Genomic DNA, 11341 nt, shown 5'->3' on the forward strand with positions numbered 1-11341 from the left:
CTTCATTCTATAAACTAAATATTTAACATACATTATTACGCGTAATCTTTTTTTTAAGTTTCACTTTTTACTAGTAATTTTTTATGTTAATAAATTTTAACATTTGCATGATTTATTTTCTGATGATATATAGTATTTTAAAGCATAAAAAGAGAGAGTTTTGTTCTTCTCTTCACATGTGACAAAACAAAAGCAATTTAAGGAGAAGAAAAGGCAAAGGAAAAACCATAATAACAAAATAATGGGACATAGTAATTAATTCTAGAGGACATGCTCATGATGAAAAGAAGATGGGGAGAAAGAAACAACAATAATAAAGGAAGTGTGAATAAAGCATATAGGGTTCAACGTCCTATAAAATCCAATTGTAGGACAATTTGGCACTATCCAAAACCCTCAAATAGCTTCATCAAGGATGAGAAAGCGATGTATGAATTGTATAATATCATGTTATCATGCAAGATGTCACCTTTCGGCACCCAAAGAACCCTAATTCAAAAAGAATACAAAAACTATAAACTACCCAACAAATGCTTGCAAGTACTTCACCAACAACAACTACCCAATAACCCTAGTCACACACAAATGTGATGTTGAGGTTAAAAAATTAAACTTTACGACATTTACATGTGTAAGAATTTGCGGTTTTATTTGATCGATTTTCTTGTACTTTTTTTTCTTTTTTACTTTAATCTATTTTTTCTCTCAATTATTGGAGACAAACTTAGAAAAACAAGGAATGAAAAATAATATAAAAGAATTTGCCTTTTTGCTGTCTAAAACATTTCTTTCTCTGCCATCTCTTTCGTTTTCCTATTGGGGTCATCGTCACCTCAGGGTGTTTTCTTGGACGGTGCTACCGATGACGTGGCGAACCCTCGCGGCATGCCTTAAGGACATGAGGGTCATTTCATGGAAAAGGAGCAAGGGTATACAACGCTCTGAAACGAAAAGGGAGTCTTAAAATGGGAACGAGTGCAGGCGATCCCGTACTCTCATCTCTTTGAACTTGACTACAGCTGAAACAAAAATTTGTCTCGAACAGCTTTCGGATTTTTCAAACCCACCCATCACTTTCTCTCTCTAATAACGTTCTCTTTCTCTCTGTGGAGAGATTCAATATCGGAGCTTTTGATTAGAAATTTTGAGAGTCAGCTTTGTTAAGAGGTCTTGGAAGGTGAGGTGCTATTTCTTCTCTTTTTTTTTTTGCTTTTCTTTTGTGAATTTCGCTTGGGATTTAGTGAAGGTGAAAGCTTTGATGGTTTTGCGATTTTGGGTTTTGTTGGATTGTTTGGAGAGGCCGGTTTCGGTTTTTCGTTTGTTTTTGTCGTTCGTCGCTTTTTTGCTTCGTTGGCTGTTGTTTCAATTCATGCTCTGTTTGCGGCATTTTATGATATTTTTCTGTCGTTTTCGGGTCGTTTTGACCTACTTCAGGGCCTTTTTAATTGCAATGTTATCCACTCTGCCGTGTAGTTTGGACAAAATTCTATTCATGTTTTGGTGAATAAATTTTCAATAATTGTGGTCTTTTTTTTTTATTCTGAAGGGGGTTGTTTGGACTGGAAAACCCTTTGAAAAAAAAAATAGATTGTGGAATTTTAAATGTTTTGTTAGTATTTTTTTGCATGTAAAGTTTGTATTGTCTGAAATCTTTGCTTTCTTTTTGGAGGCCTATTTGCACTGCAGAAAGGTCCTTGACTCCTCAATTTATTATGGTTTTGTGAATGGGCTCTTAACACACATTGTGTAATATTCTTGATTTTTTGGTTTTGTTTATACTTATGCATTGAGGGGGTTGTAGTGTGGATACAAGTTGGTTGTTGATTGAAGAGTATGTTGTTTTTTGAATGTTCTTATTCGATGGAGCGGGGAGGTATTCTGGAATCTTGTAGGCTGTTGGAGTTTAATCCAGAATAAGTTATTGATAGTGACAGTTCAAAACTCAAGTATTTTTTGAGAGAGAATCTTACTGTTTCAATATATCCAAGTGCCGGTTGTATTAGTGATTTTAGGGTTCTATCATGTCTCTTGATTCTTGACACTGCACAAAAATAAGTTTTTACTTTTTCCATTTGGTTGGAGAATGATCCTGTGTCCATCACAAAGTCACTGTGATCGATTTTGGCATATGGAGTTTTGCTCCTTTAACTTGGTTTTGTAGTGGTCTTCTTTTGTCTGTGTGACTAGAAATTCTTCTAATATGGAGTTCTGTATATTTGTCTTTTATAATTTACCAGTTCATGATGATGATTGTTTATAATTTTAATATCTTTCTACTAGTTGTTTGCAACAGGTTGGCTTCAAACTACTTAATATTTATTATAAGATACAATGGTAGCGAAAATTCGGCAAAGTGCTACTGAGTCTCCTAATCCAAAACCTGAGGTTGGAGAGATTGACACCAGCCCACCTTTTCAGTCTGTTAAAGATGCTGTCTCTCTATTTGGTGAAGGTGCTTTCTCGGGTGAAAAACCAATTATTAAGAAGGCAAAACCTTATTCTGCTGAGGTAATTGTCGTTTTGTACTAGTATGTGTTCTCTACCACAACCATGTTACACCGGAAGTTTCACGATGTAGCATAAACATTTTATAACTCTTTAATTGATAAAAAGAGAAAAAAAAAAGCTTTATGACAGATTGACTATATGCATTTGATGGAGCAGATACTTACCCAGTTTGCTTAATAAAAGTTTTACTCTATTTTATCGTCCTGAGTTTCTCTCCATTGTGCCAGGAGGCACTTCACTGTATAACAATGCCAGACTAGTTGTCCTTATTATATTAGGACTTGCAAGATGCAGTCTCAATTTTATTGAGCAACTCTGGAAATTTTCTGTGCGGTGATAAAACTAGAACGTAAAAAGTCATAGAACCTAGGGAAACCTTTATGACCAGAGGCCCCAAAACCATACTCATATCATGCTTAACACTCTATTTCTTACCCTTACGCACAGACGCATCCTCAAATCCTTCATCTCCTTCTATCAGTTCCTCATTATTCTGTAATGCTTTGGCTTGATAGAATGAACATTGTGAATGTGTAAACGATCACTTTGGTCCCTAAATTTGTAGGGTGCAGTAACATTAGTCCCTGGACTGAATGAAATTAGAAGAAAGTTATTGAAAGTGTAATCGGCAATCAAATTTGTTCAAAATTCAAAAAGTTGTGCTATTAAAGTGATAATATTAAATATATTTAAGGACTAAAACGAACTTAAATAGTTAAATTTAGGGTCTTAGTTAACATCCCAATGACGTATTAAACATTTTCTTTCAGGACTAAGTATGGAAGTTCCTACCACTTTCAGGGACTGAGGTGGTTGTTTACCCCATTCTCAATACTCTTCATGGTGTCATCCTTATGGTCATTGGGGTCTAACAGTAGACTTTCAAAATCTAGAATATATAAGTCATTGGATTTCCCCTTTTCTCATTACTTTTTCCCCTGAAAAATGAAGACCCTGTGCTTCGTTTTACAAATTGATCCTTTTGTTTTGAGAGTGCTAATACCTTTTGGTTTTAACTGCTTTGAGTTTCCTGATAGCATTTTCAATAGTTTTAGATTTTATTAAAACTATTATAATTCTCAGCTTGACTACATAAATGGTTTGGAGAATAATTCAGGTTCCTAAAATGGTCTTTTTCTACTCAAAATTGTGTGCACGTGTGGGAATCGCAAACAAGAATTACAGGTGTCTCAGCAGTGTTAATTATATTAAAATTACATTGTTATAAGTTGTTTTTGTTCAGTTTTCTTAAAGATCTGAATACAGGAAGATTTTTGTGTTCATCTTTTAAGAAGGAATCTCTTGTGCACGCATGAATTGGCACAAGTTTCAACATACTCAAGGGCAACATTACATTCTCCATAAAACATTATGCAAATCTATATCCACCATTTTATATAATCAATTACAATAGTAATCTGTTTTAATTGTACACCACTTTGTTCTAGTAACACCAGCTGATCTAACTTCTGACCACTAGATTAGGTTATCCATTAATAATTTTATATTTTCTTCTATCAAGATAGATTTCATTGTACTCTGTCTTTTTCAATTTGCAATTTACAAGTTTGTTCTTTCACTAGAGAGTATTGGCCAAGGAGACACAACTACATGTAGCCCAAAAAGAGCTGAACAAGTTAAGGGAACAGGTAAAGAATGCTGAAACTACCAAGGTTCAAGCTCTTGTGGAGCTTGAAAGGGCGAAAAGAACAGTTGAGGATCTGACACAGAAGATGAAAGTTATTGGTGATTCTAGGGAGTTAGCGATCAAGACAACCGAAGCTGCAAAGAGTCAGGCAAAACAACTTGCAGAAGAAAAGTATGGTATCCCTGACGTAACAGGTGGTGCTTGGAAGGAAGAATTAGATTCTGCAGTAAAAAGGTACGCATCTGTCATGACAGAACTTGATGCAGCAAAGCAAGTATTGAGCAAGACTCGACAAGAGTATGATTCATCCTTGGATGCAAAAAAGTCTGCTTTCAAGCGAGCAGCAGAAGCTGAAGATGGATTGAAGGAAAACACCGAAAGAGCATCTGAGCTTTCTAAAGAAATTTCATCTGTAAAGGAATCAATTGAGCAAGCAAAGCTTGCATCTATTGTGGCACAGCAACAGCAAGCAATGATTTTGGCTGAGAAAGATGTTCTAAGACAATCGTATAAAGCTACCCTGGAACAATCTGAAAAGCAATTGCTTGCTTTAAAGAAGGAATTCAGTCCTGAGCTTTCCAAGAATCTTGAAATGCAGCTGGAGGAGAGAATGAGTGAAATTGGGGCTCTTCAAAAGGAAATGGAAAATAAAAGGATGTCGGACTTGGACTCTGTTAAAAGTGTCACTTTGGAGCTTGATGATGCTAAGGAGTCACTGCAGAAAGTAGCAGATGAAGAAAGCTCTCTTAAAAGCTTAGTGGAATCTCTCAAGGTGGAACTGGAGAATGTAAAGAAAGAACTTTCTGAGTTGAAGGAGAAGGAATCTGAAACTGAATCCATTGTTGGGAATCTGCACGTCAAGCTCCGCAAAAGCAAGTCCGAGCTTGAAGCCTGCATGTCAGAAGAATCTAAAGTTAGAGGTGTATCTGAGGAAATGATCTTGACACTTAGCCAGCTGACATCTGAAACTGAAAATGCAAGGCGGGAAGCAGAAGATATGAAGAAAAAAACAGAAGAATTGAAGAAGGAAGCTGAAGTTACTGGACTTGCATTAGCAGAAGCAGAGAGAAAGCTTAAAGTGGCACTGGAAGAAGCAGAAGCAGCAAAAGCAGCCGAGAAAAGAGCTCTTGACCAGATTACAGTGTTAACTGAAAGAACTACTGCTGCTCGTGCATCCACATCTGAATCTGATGCTGTGATTACAATCTCAAAAGATGAGTTTGATTCACTAAGCCATAAAGTTGAGGAGTCTGACAAATTAGCAGACATGAAAGTGGCTGCTGCCATGGCACAGGTTGAAGCTGTGAAGGCTAGTGAAAATGAGGCTCTCAAAAAGTTAGAGACAACTCAGAAGGAAATTGAGGATATAAAGACTGCAACACAAGAGGCCCTGAAAAAGGCCGAAATGGCTGAAGCAGCAAAAAGGGCAGTGGAGAGTGAGCTCCGAAGATGGCGTGAGAGGGAGCAAAAGAAGGCTGCAGAAGCTGCATCCCGAATTTTGGCTGAGACACAGGTGTCAACAGAATCATCACCTCAGCACTACAGGATTCAAAAGCAGAATCATCCTCATACAACTGCAGAGGTGAGGAAGTTTGAAAAGGAGAAGGTTTCAGTTTCAAAAAAAGCCCTCTTGCCTAATATTAGCGGCATCTTCCATAGGAAGAAAAACCAGGTTGAGGGTGGCTCTCCTTCTTATCTGCCTGGTGAGAACCCTCTATGAAATATGTAATGTGCAGCAGTTTGTGCAGCTCTTGAATTTGAGAGAAACATTTATTTGTGTGTAGTTGAGGAATTTGATCAGATTTTGTTGTTGTAGTCTGTTTGAAGGAAAGGATTGTGTAGTGTTTATAGTTTGGTGATAACTTTGGAGATGCATAATGTAAATGGGACCAAAGTAAGATTAAAATCTATTGCTTTTTTTCTTCTGTTAATACTAAGCTTTCATGTCTGGTAGTTTGAACTATATTTGAAGTAAAGTATTGTGTAATGTGAATAGTTTGGTTACCATTCTAGGAAATGCATAATGCAAATACTTAATTTCATTTTGGTTCATAAGAAAAACTTTTTAAATGTGTCTCTGTGCATACTAAAATACAATGTCAAGGTAGTGAAAAGATACAACACGAAAATCATGGTGAATTTAATGCACTCTTCAATTTTCCATAAGGAGTAAAACTTCAACAGCATCACCTTCTCTAACTTGTCATAAATAACTCAAACTACAAAGCAAAGCTACTTCTGACCTAACCTTTTTCCATTTATAGGCAACCTGCACCACTTAGCATTAACTACTCAATTTTGTATATAACACATCAATTTTCTTTAATTTCTCTACCACACTCTACGAAGATGTCACCCTCTTTGTAAATGGAGTAATTAGACCACCCACTGCCACAAAGTCTTGAGAAAAAGTTGTATCATCCTAATCAAAATCTAAGAAACTAAAGGGTGTTTTATGATCACTTTTTTTTTTATTAGATCATTTCCATTATTGTAAGTAATAATAGAATAGAAGTTGAACCACATAAATTCTTATGTCTTGTACTATTTTATTATGGTTTAGTTTTCCGTTTGTTTTCAAAGTCAGTCAATAAAAAAATCGATGTTAATATGGTTTATTAACATAGTTATTATAAATTTCAATAATTTAGCAAAACTAAAATATAAATAAAACATTTTTACAACATTTTTGCATGACAAATATAATATTATACAGATTCTATCTCTTAAAAACGATTAACGAAGTTACCAGGAAATTGTGCTTTAGTATCCAAATCATAGTTTGGACAAAAATAACTAAAGATACATTTTTTAGTTCAACTAAGATTTAATAAAGGTTTAAAAGCAACCTGTCCAATTTTTCTGAGTAATATGTTCAATTTATTGATTGATATATTGAATGTTTAGCTATAGGAATATTAAACCAGCAAGCTCTGATAATGAAAAATGCTTTATTAAAAACATAAAGTTTGCAATGATCTTGACATTTGGAAGAGATTATACATGTTCAACTAATATGAAAGTTAAAGATGTAAAATGTGAAGATCATTGTGACTGTGACATTTTATGGTGCCACCTTTATTATGCTTAAACAAACGACTGGAATATCTATATTAGATATTGTTATTTATCTTTTTATTATTCAATAATTATATTGAAATATATTATCCTTTAGTCTATCTATTTTAATTTGTTACATTTTCTTATTAATATCTCATTAATAAACATGTATGATAAATGAAAATAGAGATAACAATGCATATTAACTCACATCGTTTTGGTCCATCTCATATTTGCTCGTTCCAGATAAAAATTGCGAATTTATTTTATTGGCTCGTTCCACACAATGATTAGTTCACAGGTAAACAAAATCTTAAAGAAAAAAGACATTAATCTGCGCGAACTGAAGGTTATATAGGATGAACTTAAGTTAATAATTAAGTTAAAATACTTAATTTGTCTTGTATTTTTTATATAGTTAATCTATTCTGCATTGTCATCCTAAATGAAAATAAATAAAATATAATTTTACCTCCTAAAAGTTAATTTTTTTTTGTATAACACTAAAATGTATCAAATTCAATTTTGTTTAAAATTGTAATAAACAGTCGACTAACTTGACAAATAAAATTAAACATATAAAATACTCTTCACTTTAATCTCTCTAAAATATGTTTAATCATTTTGAAATACAATATTTCAATTTTTATCCCTTGAAATTGAAATTAAAAAAAGTTATTTACAATTGAAAATGTTTCAATCAATGAGTATTCAAAAATAGGACCAACTTTCTGTTTGTTAAAAGAATATAGAAATTCTTAAGACATATAGAAATGATATTGTAATATTCAAATTGTGATCAATTCAATGTCGCTTAAAGATTCGAATATTTTAATGTTAAAAGTTCAACGTACGAATTTCATTATTTCAAGTTATATTATTTCTCTAAAAATAGTTTTCTCCATAGCTTTCATTTCTCTCTAAGTGTTCTACCTGCTAGATCATTTGTTTAAAGATCAAAGGGTGTCAAAGTGATTATTGTGGCAAGATCTTTTAGTCTAACCAAACAGTTATTATAAATGAGTAAATTAGTTTCTACTCTTTTTCTTTAGTTTTCATGTTTTCTATTACATGTGAGCAGTTTTCCAAGCATGTGTCATCTAAGTTTTCCTTTAGATTCTCTACTGATCATTAGTTCTAATCACGTACCTTGATTATGATTTCATGGTTTGTAGGTATAGATAGAACTCTTTGAGTCGAGGAAACTCTTTAGGATCGTTCAGTCATTTAACCGGTAAGGGAAGCTAAATAACTCTTTTATATTATGTTAATGTTTTGACAATCTAAATTGGTACGTTAGATTTTAGCTTGTGGAGTTTTATTGTGTTGTGGTACTTGATATTGGAAGATTATTGCAATGAATGCTTGTTGTATATTGGCAATTTTGATCACTTGAGCTACTGTAATTGAGGTTGTAATTGGTTAAGAATTGTTGTTTAATCTTGAAGTAGTGGAAGGTGAAAATTTTGGCTAGTCTTGGGTCTAATTTGGGGTTTTAATATGTGATTTTCTTGAGGAGTGGTTTCAGAGAGAAACTTGATATTTGGGATTGGTTTTTAGGCCATTTAAGACTTGCGTAGCTTTTTAAGTTCAACAAATTCTGATGTGAATTGTTTAGAATCTGGTATAGGTTCTTAGATAACCAAAAAGATGATGTTGAATAAAGAAGTAGTAATTGAGTTCAATTATAGACATGTTTTATGTTAAATAAGGGGTTTTGATAAGTGAGATTTTGATATAAGGGTTGGATTGAGAATTGGGAATTGAGATTTAAAGTATGTTTTTAGGCTATTAAGGACTTGTTTAAAGGTTGAATTTACCAAATTGTGATAAGGAATGAGCATAATTGAATTACGGGCTTTGAAAGGGGTGTTTTAGTTTGAATGAGATAGAAATTTATAGAAGGACAATACTTATAGAGTTTAAATGGAGTCATAAGCACTTTGATGAGTTCAATTAAGGCCTGAAATACCAAATGGGAGGTGTAGTGTTGAATGTGGAAGTGTGGAAGTTAGAAAAAAATTTAAGGTTGGTAGGCTCAAATTTCGCAGAATTGTTATTCTGTAGTTTAGCTGAGCAAGTATATTCGTTGATCGAGTAAAAAAAATTTAGATGAGCGAATGTAGGCGTTGAGCGATCATAATCCATTGTCTTGTATTCAAATGTAGGCGTTGAGTGAGTTGAGTGAGTTCAGCTAGCAAAATCTGGTGGCTAAACGAGAATGACAAATTTTTAACTAAGTTTTCCTATATCTCTTGTGATGCTTTTAATGATTGTGATTGTGTGAATGATGAAACTATGATTTGTTTATAACATGATTTAGGCTTATTTTAAGTGGTTTAAATGGATTTAATGTATTGAATTGGAGGATTGTTTTGTTTGATGAATACTAAACATTGTATAAGTATTTTTGTATGGATTTAAGTATGAGGTGAAAAGGATTCCATAAGGTAGAAAAACCAGTTTTACAATGGACTATGGATGAAAATAGAATGACACAATATGATGTTAAGGCCAGAAATGTAATTTTATCTGCACTAACCCTTGATGATTTCTTCAAAGTTTATGTTTATGAAAGTGGTAAGGAAATGTGAGAATTTTTAAGAGTCACTTATGATAAAGTCACAGATGTGGTTAAGTTGACGTTGTTTGATTCAAACTCTACATCAAACTCTTCATGCTCAAACGATTCAAATGAGCAAGAAAATTTATGCTTAATGGCCAACAATGAATCATCTAGAAGCCAACACTTAAAGAAAAAGAAGGACAATCAAGGCTCATCATCAAGCTTCAAATGTTATAGATGTGGTGAAAGAGACCATATAAAACCCGATTGTTCAAACAACAAGAGAAATGAAGAAAGAAAGGAAAAGAAAAGTCACAAAAAGAAGAATGTCTACATTGCTTGGAATGATAATAACTCAAGTAGCTCAAGTGATTCTGTTGAAGAAGCAAACTTGTGTTTGAAAAATGAATTTAAAGATTTGAAAATTAAATATGAGAAAGCATTAGATGAGGAAGTTATTTTAAGAAATAAAATCTGTAATTTAGAAATGAAAGAGTCTGCAAATGTTGAAAATCCTGTTGAATGTCTTTCATGTAAGAGTCACATGCTTGATATTGATATTCTAGAAAATCTTCTTGAAGTGGCAACCTCAAATAATAATGTTGAAACACCTATATTTGTTAAAAAAAATTATAAAAACAAAAGTGTTCATAAAAAGAAGAATCAATTTAGAAGAACCCGTAGGGTATGGGTTGAAAAAGGAACTATTGTTATAGGAACCCAAATGTTGTCACATGTTTTTACTGTATGAGAAAGGGGCACACTTCTAACAAATGTAGAATTAAACATTTTGATGTTCCAAATGGAAAATATGCTTGGATTCCTAATATAAAGTAATTTGTCTCTAACCTCAAAGGATCCAAATGATATTATGGGGACCGACACTCTATTTTTTTTGTTTTGCAGGTTGAATTCTCAAAAGGAAAAGAAATCTCTATGGTATCCTGGTAATTTTTAAGAGTTTTGAAAATAATTTATGAATGTTAGATGTGTCTTAGGTTGAAAATTTGGCCTAAATTTGTGTTTTTCGGAAATTAACGTAAAAAATCGATTACCGAGAGATGATAATCGATTATCAAGGTCATTTTCATTCTAATGTACAAATTTAGCTCGCAAATAATCGATTATTTAAAGTGATAATCGATTATCTTAAGTTAAAACAAAAAAAAAAACTTTTTTTAAAATTTGTTTGGGGAATCTGTTTTTGATTTTAAGGAGAATATTACTTTTAGGGGAGTAATTTTTAATGAATTAAAAGGATCTAAATTCTTCTTGATTTAATTAATTTAGGGAGAAATTTTTTTATTGACATCTTCAACCTCTTGATTGTCCTCCAACCTCTTCTTTCTAAGTCTTAATTGTATTTCTTGATTAGAGTTGAATTTCCATTTTGTAATTCATGATGTATTTTGCTCTTTTATGTTATGAAAATTTAAATTTTATTCTGTTTTGAAAGAAATGCATCTATTCTTTTATTGAGGGGGAGAACCATTTGAGGGAGAATTTTTATTAATGATCTTTTTGCTTATGATAAAAATGGGAGAAATTTTTATTGACAA

At 32.8% G+C, this 11341-nt stretch overlaps 1 protein-coding gene across 4 annotated transcripts; it reads left to right on the plus strand.

The window, feature by feature from the left end:
• Positions 1 to 774: 774 nt before the first annotated feature.
• Positions 775 to 6085, plus strand: LOC108343136 (WEB family protein At5g55860). 4 transcript variants are annotated; one of them, XM_052879048.1, is made up of 3 exons: positions 775 to 1182; positions 2281 to 2508; positions 4092 to 6085. In XM_052879048.1, the coding sequence occupies exons 2-3, from the start codon at positions 2332 to 2334 to the stop codon at positions 5874 to 5876; spliced, it is 1962 nt and encodes a 653-aa protein (XP_052735008.1). In that variant the 5' UTR covers positions 775 to 1182; positions 2281 to 2331; the 3' UTR covers positions 5877 to 6085. The 4 variants fall into 4 exon arrangements, with proteins under 4 accessions (XP_052735008.1, XP_017436709.1, XP_017436708.1 ...); XM_017581220.2 differs by having other exon boundaries at positions 2294 to 2508; XM_017581219.2 differs by having other exon boundaries at positions 775 to 1177.
• The last annotated feature ends 5256 nt before the right edge of the window (positions 6086 to 11341 follow it).

The sequence above is a fragment of the Vigna angularis genome, chromosome 6 (genome assembly GCF_016808095.1).
Source record: "Vigna angularis cultivar LongXiaoDou No.4 chromosome 6, ASM1680809v1, whole genome shotgun sequence".
Taxonomy (NCBI): Eukaryota; Viridiplantae; Streptophyta; class Magnoliopsida; order Fabales; family Fabaceae; genus Vigna; species Vigna angularis.